The following is an 18771-nucleotide window of genomic DNA, read 5'->3' as shown; positions in this document are numbered from 1 at the left end:
TATATATTTGCTTACTCAGCACAATATGTAAAAAGCAGCAAAGAGAACAAAGGATTACAGAAGCTATTCAACAGACTAGAGCTTTGAGTCTCAGCAGCTCAGCCCCATTCAGCTCTGATGGGCTTTCAGCTCCACCTAGTGTTTAGTGAGCGAAACTGCACAAGCTGACACAACACCTTCCATGTATTCGATTCCATTTCAGAGAGCAAGAAAGGAGTAGGACTGAGCTGTAAATAAAAACATCTGAAGGATAGAATGCCTTAGAAAGACCCTGAGCTCATCTTGGGGTAGTACAGCCTGTAGAATAAACTGAACAGTGCTGTGCATTGAGCTGAGATTACTGTGATTTACTGAACCTGAGATTCAAACAAGTACTTGCAGCATGGATTACCTGTGATGTATTTATTGGGGTTGCACCTGAACCGGTCGTCCACCAGGATGAGAGCCCCCCAGTCATTCTTGTGCCGGATACACCTGAGAGGGCAGGCAAGTCGTCTTAAAACCAACTCTAGGCACCGGTCACTCCAGATGGAGGAAGGCACAGAAGCAAAGTTAAAGAGGGTGTGAATAGAGAGAAACGGCAGGGCTAGCAGACACACAGAAGGACAGAGAGACACGCAGACAGCGAAAGAGAGGCAGAGAGAAAAAAGCGGAAGTAGACAGGAGTTAGCGACACAGAGGGACCAAGAGACGGAGAAAGACAGACAGAAACAGGGCAGGTCAAATAAGAAGTGCGATGCGTTCACGGAGGCGATGAGGGCATGACAGAAAACACAGAGAAGTAGCGGCACGTAGCCTGCAAGGGACTGTGCTGACCTTCCCAGAGCCTGGTTGAGAGCACGGAAGGCCTGCGTTTCATACCACTGGCTGCCCGGCAGGAGACCGCGAGCCTTACAGTGCTGGTCATTGTACTTCCTCTTCAGCTCCACCTGCCAGACAGCAGAGAGGCCCTTCAGTCTGTCTATGACTCCCACTCATGAACAAACACAGCTCCCACGCACCCCCCTGCCTGCTCCAGAAACTGCACCTCTTCACTAAACCCTTCACCGTGAAAACTGAAACGGTTTTGGGGAATGTAAAATCTGGGTGAACCGGGATCCGAACACTATTCAAAATGAACAAGCTTAGAAGCAATTCAGTTTTACATTATGAATGAAAAGGCATCCCTGTAGTTCAGAACAGATTGGCATAAAACAATGTAAGAGTCAACAGTGAACAAACATTTACATGGAAAAAAAAGAACAAAAAATAGTTTGAAAAGCCCAAATTAAAATTAGAATTGTCATTTAGTTTCTGTCTTGAAAACCGTGTTATGAAATTCACCCTCTTCTGCACATGTTCAGTCACGTTTCTGCGACAGGAAAGGTAACAGCTTGTGACCTTTGTTTATTGTCTTTTTGGATGAAATATTCAGAAGCTGAAGCTGACGTCGGGCAAGCAGTCAAGACGATCAGAGCTTCTGTCAGGCGGCACCTGTTTAATGCACAATGCCTCTCTTCTCCTGAAGGGGGAATCAAGTGTATTGATCGAGAAATAATTTGATTAATCAGAGCTGTGGAAACTGAAGAGGAAGCGGGGAGAGCAGAGGACAGCAGCCCATTCCGGCAGACAACACTGAAGGCCCAAAGAGCTTTATACTTAGGTGCCCTCATGGACAGATTTGTTATGAAGGGGGCAAAAGAGAGGGGTGGAGGGAGGGAGAAACTCTAAAAAAAAACAGACCACATCCTTGCCACAGAAATGCCATGAAAGCTCCATCAATTTTCACCCATCGCCCTGTATTTTAGCACTAACCTTTCTTGAATTGACAAGTGAAAAGTTCAGCTCCCGTCTGACAGAATGTGCTCAGGGACAGGCTGGAGAAGACCTCTAACCGTTTCTGACAGGTAAGTCCAGCCCTGTGGGCAGCTGTAGATGGCAGGTACAGCAGACACATACACACCCCCGTCTTCCAGAAAACACACACGGCTTTCAGCTGGGACCCCAGGAGATCGCACCGAGTCGCCCCTCCATTCACAGCTATTGACAAGGGCTGTTTCTGTTGGCGGACCTGCACAGCCACCCAGCTGGGCTGATCCAGTATAAGACAAGTATTACACACTTCGAAAAGTTACACGGTTGCTTTAAAAATCCGGATTTCCTTAGGACAGGTAATTAATACACCATGTTTCAAAGTTATAACTGCAACAGATTCTGCAGCTAAGGAAAGGTCTAATTCTCAGAACCCTTATTTATCTCTTATTGCAGTTCCAAGTGTCAAAGTGACACGTTTTTTTAGTTCTAAATGTAGAAGAAAACTGTGATATCCCAATAACCTCAGATGGTATGGTGGAGGCCTGATACAAAATCGCTAATTATTAAACTGAACATGTTTTCCCGTGTTTTCAGATGTAAAGGAATAATTCACAGTTCCTTGTGCTTGTATAGAGTATTTTAAACCAAGTGAACCCTACGCAGTTTACATATACCAACAACCCGGTTTTCCTCAATGGTCTTCCAGTCCAGTACTGCCAGGTGTGGAGTTGCTTGGAGACATCAGGCTACAAGGTATTAATAAAAAGGTGATATCCTCAGGACAGTTAACTACAAGATAGGTTAGATGGACCAAAGAGCCTCCTATCAGTTGTAACAGTTAGGTTTTTAAACCCTTAAACATAAGTGGACTACACATCAAATGTGTTCAGCAACTCTATGCCTATTCATCAATCTATGCCTATGAAGATCAATCCATCTAACCAAAGAAAGCAATGGTCAAAGTGTCTTGTTGTTGTGAGGCCCGGTTTTATGTGTACTAAATCCCACTTATTTTATATATATATAAGCTTGTCTCTCTGACTGTGCGAACTTTGCTCTTTGTAAAACAGGAAAGTAGTAACTGAACCTCGATCTGTCCAATAGCCCACTCAAGTCTGCAACCCTGACCCCAGCAGCTCTGTAGGGGCTATTACCTTCCTGACGATGCCACAGAACTGTTCCAGTTGCACCACAAGGGTTAAACCAGCAACTTCAGGAGCCAGTCGTGAAAGTAAAGGCCAGTAGCCAGGGGGCTACAAATGTCATCTGAATCAGACAATCAGAATCCATTTCAACATCCAGCCCTCCAATCCCCTGCACCATGTCAGCACTCAATACAACATGACAGCTTGCATATGTGAAAAAGCCAATTCTCGCTCCTAGCAAATATCCTAAATGTGCAGGAAACCACAGGCTAAAAAGGATTAGTTAAAATGTCAAAAGATAGCATTTTTTCCCTCTTGTACCTGTTCATCCTTAAAAACATACACTTAGCCATCAGGCATGCTTTACAGATGAGTCGTTACGCTGAGCAGTGCGAAGCAGCCTGTGGTGGCCTCAGCCATCTTGTGTCTGTCAGAGAGATTCCCAGTTGCTCCATCTCCGGCAGTGTCAGTGGGCTCACACTCTTGACAGCTGAACACTGCCGACGCCGAGCTGCACCTGCCTCTGCTGCAGAGCGCAGCGAGCTCCACCAGGAACACACTTCCAGCACAGTGAGCTACACTAGGACACAAAATAACACACCGACAGACTGCACAGCACAGTGATCTACACCAGGAACACACACTGTCAGTCTGCTCAGCACAGTGATCTGCACCAGGAACACACACACTGTCAGACTGCTCAGCACAGTGATCTGCACCAGGAACACACACACTGTCAGTCTGCTCAGCACAGTGATCTGCACCAGGAACACACACACTGTCAGACTGCTCAGCACAGTGATCTGCACCAGGAACACACACACTGTCAGTCTGCTCAGCACAGTGATCTGCACCAGGAACACACACACTGTCAGACTGCTCAGCACAGTGATCTGCACCAGGAACACACACACTGTCAGTCTGCTCAGCACAGTGATCTGCACCAGGAACACACACACTGTCAGACTGCTCAGCACAGTGATCTACACCAGGAACACACACACTGTCAGACTGCTCAGCACAGTGATCTACACCAGGAACACACACACTGTTTGTGCAGAGGGACCGGTACATTGTTTTAAACTACTGGAGATGATCAGTAGTTAAAAAAAAAACTTTAGAAGATCAGTTTTAACACAACCTTGCGAGGGATGACAGCAACCAAGTTCTTCTTCACCTCTGCTACTCGAACTCATAATCCCCCATGATGTTCCTTCGCGAAAAGTCACAGGGAGCCTCTCCCTGATCCTCGCAGTCGTCATTCTGCTTCCCTCCTCCTCCCCATCTCCCCCCCAGGCAGCTGCCCCTTGGGCAACTCCTCAGTATGCAGCCTGGTTGCTGCCCTTACCCCTTGAGCGTTCAAGGATGCTCGCAAAAACGCTAAGAGCCGCGGGGCAATGAAGAAGTGATCTGGGGCTAGGGGCGTTAAACGCTTTCGGCGCTGTCAGACCCGAGCAGGCTGCGCTTGCACGTTTCCCTGCCTCGGCCGCGCCGCGAGGGGCCAAGCTCTGAGGGACTGCGACGTCACTCAAATCAGCGCCACCGAAACCCTGTCGTGAACGGCAACCTCGATCCGTTTCCAGCGGAGCGGAAGTGGAAACGGGGAAAAAAAAAAATCAAACCCTTCCCCCGGGGGGAGGGGGGAGAAGCGTCAATTATCCGCGCGCATCCCCACGGTGACTGACCCAGAGAGGACACCGCCAACTCACTCAACTCACTCTGACAGGACGATCAAAAACAGAAAGGTCAGCGCCACCTGCTAAGGACAGGACGAACACAACGGAAGCGCTTCTGAAACCTCTTTGCGATCACGAAGGAAAAAACAGGGGTTTGAATATTCAAGGTATATAAGAATAAGCTGAATTCATGCTCCATGTAGAAGTGGTGTCCTGTACTTGTCGTTGGCCGACGCCAGAGGCCTGACTGAGGACGGGCCAGCGCCATGAAAGGGCCTGTGCCGTTTACCCGAGAGCGAGCCGGTGCACAGATCAACTTTTCAGCTCTGCCACCTCCACTGCTGGTTACAACAGCCTGAAAGACAGCGTCCCCCGACGTTCACTCTGTCCGCCCCGCGAAAAAGCACATTCCTGAGGTACATGTGTCCCTGACAACCAAGCTATAATGTGGCAGGGAAATACGGAAACATAATTCTTTTAAAGGAAGAAGTAAAGGTTTATTCCGTGCTGAAAAGAGAAGAAAAGAAACACAACGTTTCGGCTGTGGAGCCTTCTTCGGGTGTGAAGAAACAACCTTCACTTGTTCCTTTGCAGCATATGCATACTGACGTGGCTACCTACTTAAACTACTTCTTTAAAAGCTAAACTTGAGGGAGGAGAAAGGTTTTAAAACTTAAAGGGTGTTCCTGAAGGCAGCAGGAAAGTGGGGGGACAATAACTAACAACTCTAATTTCCTCATGACCTCTGACAAAGCGGTCTGGCTTCTCCTATAACCTTTTGTGTCTGAGCACTCAAAGACGTTGAAGAGGAGATAGAGGATGTAATAACAACACAAGTATTTCAACAGAAACAAAATGTATTATAAAAAGATATTCCATAGGTGATGAATTCTAGCAGCATTCTACCTTCACGATACTCCAGGAAAATAAATCAATATATACAGAGATAATAAGTGGAGTAATTTTCCTCACTTAAAAATCACTTACCAGGAAGTCCTTAAGGATGTTAAAGGTCATATTCACAAAACACGTCACCACCGGTTTTCATCTGCGTTTTCCCAAAATGAACATGATATGATGATCATAAATACTTAAAAATGTACCTGAGCAGTGACTAGCTGGCAGTCTGAATATGCCTACGGGACATCATGTTTTAGAGAGATTGATTTTCCCTTTTTGAAAATCGCTTGACCACTCTAACAAGGTAGGAAGTGCTTGCATGCTTGGTTCCGACGCTGCGGATGAGGCCGGAGTCTGTCTCACCGTCTCCCTCTCACCTGCAAGTCTTTGATGTTGGGGAAAGGGATTCCGATGGTGACCACGGCCCGCGCGTTGTCGTCCGTGAAGTCCAGCCCCTCGCTGACTTTTCCTCTGCACACCGCTATGAGCAGCGCTCCTCCTGGGAAAAAGAGCAGCAGCCAGCAATCAGAGCTCCACTGCACTGCCTGTTGCCGTTTAGAATTTATATCAATAATAATTCCTTACACTTATTTAGCACTTTCCTGGACACTGCACTCAAAGAGCTTTTCAAGTAATGGGGGTCTCCTCCACCACCACCAGGGTGCAGTGCCACCTGGATGATGTGACGGCAGCCATAGCCATACGCCACATGTGATCCTATGGCTTGAACTGCATCACCCACAGCACCAGGGGGTGAATGAACCAGGAGCTCAGCACAGGGGAGGGTAAAACCAGGCCTGGCTCTGTGCCTTTGTATTAGTGCCCCAGCCTTACCTCTCTGCTTGACGGCTTCATAGTACGTCTGCAGCAGCTCATCAAAGTCCGCCTTGTCCCCTCCCTTGGGCTCGGTGATGACGGCCTTCCTCTCTTCCATCTTCCCCCACAGGCCCGTGTGCATCCAGCGCTCCCTCAGCTTGTCCAACATCTGATCGGAACCACACACAAACACTCTCCTTAAACCCAGTTTATCACAATGCACGAGCCATGTGACCTGGTTTTGGCAACTCAGATTGTACTCAAGGCTGGTTTGGGTGGAAATACCAGTTTTTTGGCTGGATTGTGGTCACAGGGGAATATCAGTTTTAAATATTTGATGTCAAGACTTATGGGATCCCATTTACTTTATAAGAAGAGGCTGACATGGATTTATTTGAAGAAGCTCAGCGGTCTTTGAAATACAGGCTGGGAATGAGAAGCACAGAGGAACGAGGAAGACTTGACCAGCTCAGGGGAAGCAGCTGAAGTTCCCAGGAGAAGCCAGCTGGTGAAGGGGGTGCGTTCTCTGAGCCCTCTCTGTCCTGCGTGTCCCACAATCACACCGCCAGCTTGGCAGCCGGGGCACACCGGGACACGCTCTCCTCCACACTCACCCCTGGCCCGGGTGCTGAACGGCTCCAGTGCTTTACACATGAGCCATGTTGAAAGGGTGCAATAACGCTACTTTGGAGCACGCACATGTTCTAACTGACACCAGTGATGATGAGAAAGGGTCCATGCCAGGGTCAGGCTGCCTCCCAGAGGAGCATTAACCTCCAACAGCTCCCTCTTCCAGCTCACCCGGGGAAGCCTGCTGTCTGCCATTAGCTCCATAGCTGCAATCAGACAGCCAGTTAAGTGCCGCTGTCCCTGCAATCCATTAATACTATGATTCTTTCATAAAAGCTGGGACTTTTAAGTGCTTTTTAATGCCAGTATGTAACTACAGCCTTTTTAAGTGTGCATACGTGTGTGCATATATACCATTTTCCCCAATAAAAGCCTAAGCATAGAATTCAAGACACTTTCTTTTCAGAGTGACAGATCTGATCAGAAAGCAAGAATTCCTATTCTTTCTCTGAGGTTTTCCCTAACTGGTTGGATCCATTTTACCCCTGCTCTGAGGATAGTCCACAGTCCTACACACTGTTGTACACTGGCAAACACTGCTGTACACTCCAGCACACTGTTGTACACTGGCAAACACTGTTGTACACTGGCAAACACTGTTGTACACCCCTGCACATTGTTGGGACACTAGTGAACACAGTTGGACACACTGGTGAACACGGTTGGACGCACTGTTGGACACACTGGCCAACACCGCTGCACACTGTTGTGCACCACTCTTCTTCCTTCAGATCACAAACACTAACGGAAGAAACATAAACAACTGTGCATGTTTAGTCAGATAGGTCAAATAGGGGTTAAGCACGTTTGTGTCAATTTAAGAGCAGGGTGTTGGCCTCAGCCTCATTCATATTAAAAAGCTATTAAAGCGAGCAATGCGGGACGGCAGAGATAAGTAAGAAAGCCATCCTGAGAAATGCAGACGAACCCTATGGGGAAAAAATGTTTTTGGTAGAAAGCAAGCTGCTGCCGGGTATGGCTTGGATTGTACATGCTGTAATGCCAGTTAACCTAACATTGCAGGACTCAGCAAAGTCAGAAACTGTTAGTGCACAGCTACTGTAGGTGCTGTACACATTTTTTCTCCCTCTCATTTTTTTCACTTGGCAGAAAGTTAGTGTGTTTAAACTCTCTCCATAATAAAATCACTGTTGCTGTGCTCTTGTTAGTGCAAAAAGTCATTAATTCTCGAGGGAGGAACATTGATCTAAAAGCCCTTTCCCTCACAGAGCTCTCCTCGTGTCTCTGCCGTGCGGATTTTCCTCTCGAATAAGCATGGCTTCCCAATCAAACAGCATCTTCACTGGGCTGGAAATGTGTTAGAAGGGTCACGCAGAAGTTCTTCTTGCAGTCAGCAGGAAACTTCTCACGAGGGCGAAGGGGGCTCTGCTCTGGGCCTGAGACATGCCAGCGCTGGCCGGACAGGCTGCCTGACGGGCTGCGGCTGTGGAAGGTGCACCTTGTGGCACGGCCTCTGCTTTCGGGATAAATTTGGGCTGCCAGACGCAACCTGTGTCACAAATATGCTCATGAAAGCATTACCGCATGAAGAGCAAATTATAGCAATATTACAACCACAGTTTTACGAGGAGGTATATTTCACTGTAGGCACTCGTAAAAAAATAACAACGGATATATAAAGCCTAAATGCCGGTCAAACGTTATTCTCAAAGCCAACTTGATTATACCCCTCCCCCCGCACACCTTTCCACAATGTCTGCAAATACACAGAAAGGGAGATTTCTAAGGACTGGCAGTATATTTTGGGAAAGAAGCAACATGTCATGCAATTTGCTCCTTGTTCAGCCTTTTAGAAGCGAATCCCCACCACAGCCCCCCCCGGGAGCCTAAAGGACATGAGGGACAGAGACAGATGAGTGTCTGTGCTCTTGGATTGTTCTCTCGCCTGGCAAACAGCGATATTTAACCAGCGGCTTTCGCTGAATTATCGGCCTCAAAAAATCTCCACGGCCCGGGATGAGAGATGCAAAGACTGTCTGGCTGGCTGTTGGGAAAGAAAACGACTGCTTTCTAAGATACTTCACGGATTCCAATCTCTTCATCTTCAGACACCGACGGCCTCCTGGTGCACCCTCAGACATTCTCAGAAGGCAGAGGAAGCGTCAGAAAAAAAAACTCCCTGGTTAACAGAGGAATGTTCAACTTACAAAGAAAATACTGAATCAGAGTTTCCTCTTCAAACATAAAAAGGCGAGCGAAACTAGTAGGAAAGGGCAGCACCTTTTTTATCTACCTGTTTCAAAAGCCCAGCTGGTTAAAAATCAAGGGAAAAGTCAAACAACATGCACAATCAAACTGGGTATCACAAGCCCAGCCAACGGTGCTTCTGATTTTAAGCCGAAATGACACCATTTCAACGGAGCAGAGAAGCCACGAGCAGTAGGGAGGAGGGGTTCCATCAATAAAACATGATGCTTTGCAAAACTGTAACACTGCATCTACCAGAGACCCAATTGTCTACGTTTACAGGACCGCAGACAAATGTTTATCCCACTACTACTTCTCAAACCCGACACAGGATTCGCTGAATTATTCATCTTGTGCACAAAGAGAACTTTCTTTCACTGGGGTCAGCGCAAAACAAAACAGTCGTTATCTGCGTGACTGATCTTGGGGACTGAAACCTTCAGAACTCGACACAGAAGCCAGCAGGAAAATGAAGAAAAATAAATAAATGCAATAAAAAAAACAAGACCATTCCTAAATCTCCTTATTTAAGTGCTATGTTATTAAGGCAGGTCAGAAAAGTCAAGCTCATGATTCTCATTTATCCAGTGAACTATGTTAACTTCTGTATTAAGCAAATGTAAATTCATAATCCACTGAGTCAATATTACATCTTAAAAGCCTGGAATACATAGATGTAAAGCCTCATATAGCTGGTTAAAGTCTCTACGATTTACAGACCCACTTAAACTGGGGAAATACAGTAAACATGCCACCTTAAAAGCAGCTGGCTGGCACCATAATCTTTCTAATGCTTTTATCTCCCAGACTCTCCATGTAAACGTTACCCACTGTCTGTCTCGATACGGGCTTTTCATTACACTTGCAATTTCCACATTCTTCACCTTTACAGAGCTTGTACTGCTTCAAAAGTTGTAATATGAGCTTGAGACTCAAAGGGAAGACTGCAGTCATTGCTGGGCTCCACCAATCATTATCGTCACACAATCTTCATCTTAAATAGGGAAGACAACAGCAGCCGATATGGGACAGATACACAGAGTCAGCTAGTAAATGTCAAAAAGGAAGGGACAATCTAGCTAAACCAAAAATAACTTTATGCCTACCCCCCTCTCGTAAAATGTTGTCAGTTTTATATATGAATAAGTCATACACTATACAAGCCTTTCAGCATGTGGCACTCATAACTAATTTAGAATCGTTATCTGCCAAAACTGCCGCAATTTCCAGAGCCACCGCAATGCAACAGAGGAATGGGAATGTCAGTCTCACACTTGGCTGAACTGCAGGTGCGGAAACTAAATGCCAGCAGTATCTAAATGCCAAGGAGACCTGGTGCCCAGCCGGACACATAGGGAGAGCTCCACACTCAAGGCACTAAGGCACAGCAGTCTGTCGCACCTGAGTGACGACACTGAACTCCAGTTTCAATACGTCTCATCTACATATATGCGTGCAGGTGCATCAGCAAGCAGTTATATGGCCCTTTGTGCTGCTCCTCTGACCAAACCAAAACAGCAGTGTGAAGTCATGGCTGTGTGTTTGCATGACTCCCAGGCCTCCTCAGTGCTTCAGCAGGCTGAGGACCACACACAGCCCATCCACAGCTCTGCTTCATGGGTTATTCAAAAGCCTGCCTTGCACACTCAATTAGAGCAGTCCAGAATCTCATGGGTTAGCAGCTAACATGCAAGAGCAGACCCAGTCAGGCAAGCACAGCATTTAAACACACACACACACGGGCACGCGGAAAGAGGTGGCTGGGCTGGATGGGGAGGGAAGGGGTGAGAATTTCAGATAAGCCGCACCAAATTCCTGCCCTGGGCGAGTCAGTTTGGCATATCGCTAGCACTGTACAGTTTAGTCCTCGCCCCCTCACCGTTCCAAAACACCCACACGCACCGTACTGGGGGGGGGGTGTTTTGGCATTTGGGCTGTGACTGGAGGAACAGCCCCTCCCAGGTGTGCAGAGAGGGACGAGGTGCCAAACGCTGATCGATTGCCCACTCCCTTGCCCTCCTCCGGCAGGTGACTCACTGCACGGCCCTCAGGGCCTCCAGCTTTGATCACCCTAACACTGACTGGTCTCAGGTGTCCCAGGCCATTACAGCAGATGTCAGCAGAGAGTGGGGCAGTCATGTCTCCCACGCTGTTCATGCCCACTGCCTCATTCAGAGCATTCACCCCTCCGGCGGAAGGGTGAGGGGGTTACTTCTTCTAAGCTCGTGCGGAGGTGACGCTACAAAATGGAATAAACACTATTTAGTAAGCGCGCGCAGGCACAACAAAAGGTGAATAATTTATCGCCCTTTTCTGGGCAAAGCGTACGCATCACTCAGCTTTGCAGGCCCGGGAGAGAGGGCCAGCGGGATCTCTCTGTGGAGACGATGACAAAGTGCCACTCCACTCCAGGCAAGGGAAGGACTGAACTGCGTTCTCTCTGCCATCGCTCCACACTGCGGCCCAAAGCGCCTCCCGTGCACCAGCGAGCCATTAATGTTTTAATACGTGCTGTAAATAATGAAAAGGAGCAACGGTGACAGCAGTAACAAAACACGGAAAGCTCAGCACGTCCAGCAGCACCAGCGGCAACTGAAGACATGAACCAGCTGCAAATAATTCAGTAATTACATGTTGCAGCACTGTGCACTCCAAAGACAAGGCTTCACACCGCCTTTCCTGTGCCCCTCTGTCATAGAAATGGTGGGTCTGGGATGAGATATTGGATTGTCTTGATCAGTGCTACTTCACAGGATGTTGCCCCTAGAAAACACTGCACAAACACCGTAGAGTGCTCTGTTTTTCAAGGTCGAGCTTCCATTTCAATTCCTTTTATTCTTGCTCTGTATTCAAAAAAGTCTCTGTATTCAAGGCAACCCCTGAATGTCTCCGAGTCAGAAAGCAAGCAAACAAAAACAAAATCCTTCGATCCCACCTCCACTGGTACAGAGGAAATAACCTGAGCTTCCAGAACTGAATTCACGCAAAGTCTTAGGCTGTCGTGTCAGTTGGAGGTTATAAAGAAGCGGCTCACAATTAACTAATATCATGATATTTCACGGGCTCCATGATCAGGAAACGCAAACACATGACCTCAAACTCTTGCTTTGCAAGCAGTAGCGTCATGCATGTTTTTAAGGCTGGTGCCATACAGGCAGAATAAAACAGCAAAAGACCCATCCACATCACTGGGTTTGCTTTGCAGACTTGAGATGAATACAGGTGGGTGAGCCCGGGCTGGGGGAGAGGCTGCAGAAAGCAAGGCGCCCAGTGAAGGCACGCGTCTCAGAGGAAGGCTGCTCTGGGCTGGGAGGGGCTGCTCTTTTCCTGCACGGCGTCAGGGAGGAGGTCCAACCTCCGGGAGCACAGCCTGGGAATCCTGCCCTCAGCCAAGGCTTAAAAAGCCCCCACTTTGAGATAAATGCTCTTCAGAAAGGAGGTGTGCAGGGAGGTGGGATGGGGGGGCTAGGCCTGCTGCTATCAGCTTCAGACCCATCAACCACTCAAGTTCTAGTGGGTCCAGATAAGATCGGGTGAGAGGAAGGCATGCCACTGCTGGGGTATCACGGGCCATTACAACACTAAAGGGGATGGCGCCATAACCACAGAATCTTCTAATGATCTGTGTTAACTGAGCTCTGCTAGCTCACTTTGGTAGGCTGATTCTTCTTCCCTGTAGCTAAACCCCTTTAAATAACAGGAATGGCCGACAGGTTAACTGACCGATTAAGGCAGAAGAACTGACTGTCCGACTGTGTTTAATACAATGAAGTACAACCACACGAACACATTGCAGTTCACAGTCGCGCGCAGTTCCCTCATGGTTTCAATAACCAGAGTGTTTCGTAGTGCAGCCTGTAATCTAAAACAAATTGGCATGAAGTGAATTCTAATGAACAAGACAGCATTAGGGCTGTCCACCTCACCTGTGCTGCAGGGTAAAGCAAGCCTGGAAACGGGCAAAGAGTGTTAAAGGGTTGTATTCTTTGTTAAGCTATTATCCCACCAGAAAAAAAACTGAACACAATGAAAAAAGAAGATGATTAAGAAATGATCCAATGATTTATGACCGAAGAGAGTGCTGAACAGTGCGTTAGACAAAGATCTAGCTGTTTCTGAAACCCCACCCCTACCCTTGCTAGGTTTGAGTTTCAGTTCAGGATTCTGCTAAATCTCTCCACCTAAGTGGCTGGGCTAATTGGAAAAGTGATATTCGTGGTCAAGGGATGCAGTGCCAGGCTTGTTATTGTTACCAAACCCTTACTGGAGGCAGGGGGACAGTGTCCCTCATTGATCTGCTGCTCTGGATCTTGTCATTCTGCCCTGTATAACTCCAAAACACAAATCTGCCTACAGGAGGAAACAGGGCAAACACACCGCGCAGCTCATCAGAGCTCACATACGCATTTCCAGATGTTCAAACACTAACAACGCACTGCTTCACAGCACCAATTTGAAACTGTAGAATGAGAAAATTGCAATAAACCTGCTTTTCCCCTCATTAATGGAGCTATTAGAGCATCTGGACCCTGGGAAATACAGAACTGGCAGTAGTTTCTCTCTCTTCAGGTTACATTACACTGCAGAGAACTAGGTTTCATCTATAAATAAGCTTTTTACTAGCATTCCCGTCTCTTGTTTAACTTCTAAGCTGCTTGAGCGTGCCAGGGATGAAACACTTCCAAAGCATTTGCACAACACGCCAATAAATTCTTCCTAGTGCAGGAGCCCAGTGCACTTTTCAGCCACTTGTTATGAATGTTTTGCAAAACGCAAACAAAAAGGCGGAACTGTTGACTTTAGCCACTTGAACTTCAAAATTACAGAAATCTAAAGCCTTTTTAATCAGCGATCAGATTCTTTTTTATCACAGGATCAATACCTGTACTGAAGGTGTCGTCCTAACACCTGCTAGGTCTGTATGCTAGTCACCCATCTCTCTCTCATACCTCCTGCTCTCCTTATTGCTCGGTGTGCAGTGTCAAGGGACAAGAGCTCTCCTCTGTGTCTCCGTGTTATTAATCACAGCCACGCCAGGCTCCCTGCAGGGAGAACCAGCATGGGATTCTGCTCAGTCCCGGCTTCCTGCACATTGAAACTTAATCTCCTAACCAGCAGAACGCATGTGTTTTCTAAAAAGCACTGTCAATATTTGAACTCAAAGGGGTCTCACTCAAGGGAGAAAAAGGACAACTTTGTAGGTGTCCCACTTTTACATCTTCCAAACTACCACGTTTTCCAAAGCTACAGTGAATACATTTCTGTCTCAGATGTGCCAACCACCAACACAAGAGTTTTATGAAACAAGTCATCACCACTCCATAATTTATTATACTGCATTCAATGTTATTTTTCAATTACGCAGCATGCTCTTTCACATTAAGCAGGCTCCGTTTTTCAAACACTGAAAAGTGATGAGAGATGAATCCACACCTCTTTCTTTGATCCCCACAGTAAACGTCGTTCAACTTTTATCCCCGTCTTTTTCAAATAAACCCATCCGTTTCAACCAAGAACATCTCAGGGCCCTGTCTTCTTACTGGCCTGGAGCAAAACAGCCACACAGTATACATACTTCCTAGTACCCTGTAAAGGACAACAGAGGCAGATGTAATGCATGAAGATCTACACACAGGCAGGCCGAAGCTGCTGTAGAGATACCGCGCTCTGGAAGCCCTGTGAAATAAACAGGCTTCTCATAAAAAAAAATTGCAGGGTATTTTGGTTCAGCTAAGTAGCCTTCCTGAGTAAGGCCCAGAGACAGAAGAGTGTGGTGAGTGGCCGGTAAGATTTATAGGCATTAGCGATTTTCCTGCAGCGTGCTCTGACTTTGATATGACACATATTGAATAGATCGCCCCAGCTTCAGGCGCCAGGCATGATGCATCTTCACGCAGACAGCTCGGCGACATCAGCCCTAATGGTTCTTATCTTAATCTGGTTTAAAAGCATCTTGCATTTCTGAATGATCTCTTCACTTTCCGAAATTCACTTTTTCGAAGTTTTTTTTTCAGGTTTTTTTTTTTATCTCTCCTCTAAACCGACGCGCCATCAGGAGTCTACGTTGCGCAATAAAAGAGTCTACGCACGGGAAAAAAAAACAACAAATACAGGATTAATCCAGCCCTCCACTTTGACCTTTCTCACAGTTTGATGATAAGCGTCTCACAGAAACAAATGAGCTGACTGCACAGTCATAATTCCGCAATGAGGGTGTTCCTTTAAAAAAATCAATTGGCCATCTCCTCAGCTCTATCTCCTACACAGACGGGACACTCTGGCTCCAGCACAGCGAGCACTGTGGCCCAGCTCCAGGACCCCAAAACGCTTCAAATTAAACGACCCATCCACTCATGTTTTAAAAGCTGACTGCAAATTAAATATTAATAAACAGCCATGGAATCCTTACGAGTGCATCAATAATGGAAATATTAAAAACTATAGGATATTTATATCAGGGAAAAACACGCCTTTCCCCCCTTAACCAAGAAAGATACCAAAATCATAAAGAATTTATATCTGAAGAACTCTCATCTTTCTTCTTTTTCCACCAGCACTCTGCAAGAACAGTGCAGTCTGCTTCTTTCAGAGCCAAAGGACAACAGGCTTTTGAACCGGCCTTCACGTGATTCAAACAGAACTGGAAAGTTAATGTACAAGACAAGTTTGGGTCCTCTTTTATCTGCACCTACTAAAATTCCACCCTCCCCACCGAGGAATGATTTTAACGAAGAACTTTCAAATCCCCGCAGTTAGCGCTCTGTGAATGAGTCACCTACTCCCAGAAACCCATTAGGACATCTGCTGCTTATTAACCCCTTGGCACACGAAACTGGGGGCGACTCTGCAAACCCTCAGGACAATCCTAATGATCCGGCCGCCCCCTGTTTTGCTTTCCAGCATCGTCCCAAAGCCTAAGCAAGGGAAAACCTAACTGGGCCTTGACTGACACAATGCTCTCTTGCCGATCACGGAGTATGAGGTCGTTTTCTTAATCGCCTGCAGACGACGGGCTGACGAACGAGCTGGGGGAGCCGAGAGAGAGCTGGGCTTCGGAAGCGAAGCCTCTGCCTGCCTCATCACAGCGGCTCACTCTGCCTCCGCTCCCCTCCCCGGCCACGCAGAGACATCTGAGAAAGTTACCAGAGCCCCCGGAGGATTCATTCTGACAGACGGCTTGAATGGAAATAAATTATTCATGCCAAATGCATAACAAACAAAGGAGGACAAAGTATTTATCAATAGGATCCTATAAGCAAACTTGCAAGTGAAAGGGGATACAGGAAAATGCAAGGTTGAATTCTGAGGTTTGAGAGGCATTTATAATACATTACTACTGGATTACAGCTTGAGGGCTGCCAATACATCTAATGGACATGCAGTTGGCACTGACGTGTGAGGGTTTGATATTTTTCTCTTCTCGTCACTCCTTTAAGTCAGGAATGTGAGTAGCTTTTTTTATGTCTTTTAGGCAGAACGGAACGCAGAACTTGTATGGGTGAAGTTTCACACCACACATGAAATAAAGGGGTCGTGCCCGCCCAGCCCCTACAACGTGTGGTCTCCGACACCACCTAGTGGGCAAGAAGTGGAACTGCAGAGTGGCCGCTCCACTAAATGACTGTCTAAATGTACGGTGGTTAATTATTACACCTTGGGAAGAAGGAGCTGGACTCACCTTATATGATGGCAGGAAGCACAGCACTCCGTGTGCCACAGCCTGGCACACACTGAGCATCAGGGCACCCACCTCATCCTGGAAGGCATAGGTCTCTGTGTGCTGGAAGGTGGCACACAGCTTCCGGCCTTGAGGCCCCGCGCCAACTGTCCCCACCCACACCTGCGACGGCAAGGTGAAGCCATTAGGAGCCCCACTGGGGGAGGGGGACAGACAAAGCTGCATGTGTAATCACATGCATCCAAAAGTGTTCTGCTCAGAAGTGTGCTGCTCGTCCGTGGTTCTTAAGCGTGCAACTAAACTGATGGCGTGCATGGTGCAAGAATTTGCACTACTCCTTTTATCCACAAGCTGCAAGGAAAAGTACATTTGTGTGGTGCTAAGCTCTCGGTTTAAAGCAAACTACGGGGTTAGCACTTTGCCTCTTGTACGATGATGAAATCCAAACTACAAATGGCTAGAAACTCTCACTTGGCCTAGTGGGCCCGATCTGTCTCATCTCCAGAATGAGAGCTGTCAGTACTTAACTGCTGCACTAGGGAGAGATGAGCAAGGTCCTAGTTCTACCTCTGTCTTCCTCAGAGGCATCAATGTGAGCTCAATGTGCAGCACAAGCCTGTGGCAGTTCAGCTGAGAGCTGCACCACAATTCCGATTCTTCAGCTTAGTGCAGAGCGTATAAGGAAATCAATCTGGATATCCCGATAGAGATGAACGAGCGGTGCCCACAGTGTTCTGCACTCCCCCCCGGATAACTCCCGGATTACCTGGGACTTTTTAATGACGTGACTGGCCTCCAGCTGGATGGAGAACTTGACGCCCAGCTCCGAGGAGAACGAGCTCATGGGGGAGAGGGTCCCAGAGGTCAGCACGATGGTGCGCACACTGCTGCTCAGGTCTGAGAAGGCCTAGGCACGCAACACAAAACCCTCTGAGAAATCAACCAACTTCTTCTTCTAAGAACAGGGCCTGTTGCCACGACCGCTTACATGAGATTTCGCTTCACAGTGAAATACAAAATTCTAACCATTCAAGTAATACATCAACATTATCATGAAGTTCACTCCTGCAAATGTGAGGCTGGATTGAGCTGCAGCATCCCACTACCACATCCCAGACACACTCTCCTCTCATTCTGGGCCAGGTCCCTTTCAGAAGGCCTGTCGCCTGCTTATTGATTAACATCATGACGGAAGAGAGGAGGCGGCGCCCAGTCCAGCAGGAACGTCACGGCTCTGGCAACGCAAGTCTGGGGGCGGCGGGGCCCTGCGTGTTGGGGTGCGGCGCTGTCTCACCACAGCGGGGTTCAGGCACCAGAAGCTGAGCGTGTGCACCAGCTTCTTCCTGCGGGCGCTCTGCCTCCTCCGCGGGCGGGCGAAGAAGCCCTGGGCGTCCGGCAGGTCGGGCTCAGTGGTCCAGGTGTACGTCTGCTGCAGGGCCACCCGGTAGTCATCAGCAAACCTAACACAGGAGGCAGGGCGGCCGTCAGCACAGGAGCTATGACTGACCACAGTGAAGGCTGGAGTTCCCTTCATATATGTAAAGTGCTTTGGAAAGGAAAGGCCTACTGTATATAAATCCAATATATTGTTCCCATTACTGTTGTCATTAATGTTACACACTTTTGATCCATTATGGTAAGAAACAATCCATCATCTTCTCTCTTTCCCAACTTTACTTAGACTTTCTTAGTAAAAATAAGTGCGCCCTGTTACTCTCACGTAAGTCTTTAGTAACTACCATCATTCCTATACTTATTATGAGGTGTTAGGCCCATCTGCACAATACAAGTTTTTTAGATTATCCTGTTTTTCTGCACTGTACTGTGCAGCTGTGCAGCACTGCATCTCTAGTACACATGAGTAAAATCTCCCAGAACATCAGAAACTAGGCCCTTGGCCTCAGTCTCCACCTATTTCCATGGG

General features: G+C 47.4%; 1 protein-coding gene across 11 annotated transcripts in view; it reads right to left on the bottom strand.

Moving 5' to 3' along the window:
* brip1 (BRCA1 interacting helicase 1) overlaps positions 1-18771 on the bottom strand; it is a 173471-nt gene that overhangs the window by 139847 nt on the left and 14853 nt on the right. For all 11 annotated transcript variants that reach the window (XR_011183724.1, XR_011183725.1, XR_011183726.1 and 8 more), the window contains exons 12-18: positions 18142-18307; positions 17614-17754; positions 16848-17009; positions 6350-6500; positions 5893-6014; positions 817-929; positions 392-474 (exon numbers count right to left, since the gene is read on the bottom strand). Coding sequence is in view for 4 of the 11 variants with exons in the window: in XM_069184354.1 (XP_069040455.1) it covers positions 392-474; positions 817-929; positions 5893-6014; positions 6350-6500; positions 16848-17009; positions 17614-17754; positions 18142-18307 (938 nt within the window). In the remaining 7 variants the exon portion in view is untranslated. The remainder of the gene's footprint in view (positions 1-391; positions 475-816; positions 930-5892; positions 6015-6349; positions 6501-16847; positions 17010-17613; positions 17755-18141; positions 18308-18771) is intronic.

This window comes from Lepisosteus oculatus, chromosome 26 (genome assembly GCF_040954835.1).
Source record: "Lepisosteus oculatus isolate fLepOcu1 chromosome 26, fLepOcu1.hap2, whole genome shotgun sequence".
NCBI classification, from domain to species: Eukaryota; Metazoa; Chordata; class Actinopteri; order Semionotiformes; family Lepisosteidae; genus Lepisosteus; species Lepisosteus oculatus.
This window is presented reverse-complemented; position numbering and strand designations above follow the sequence as displayed.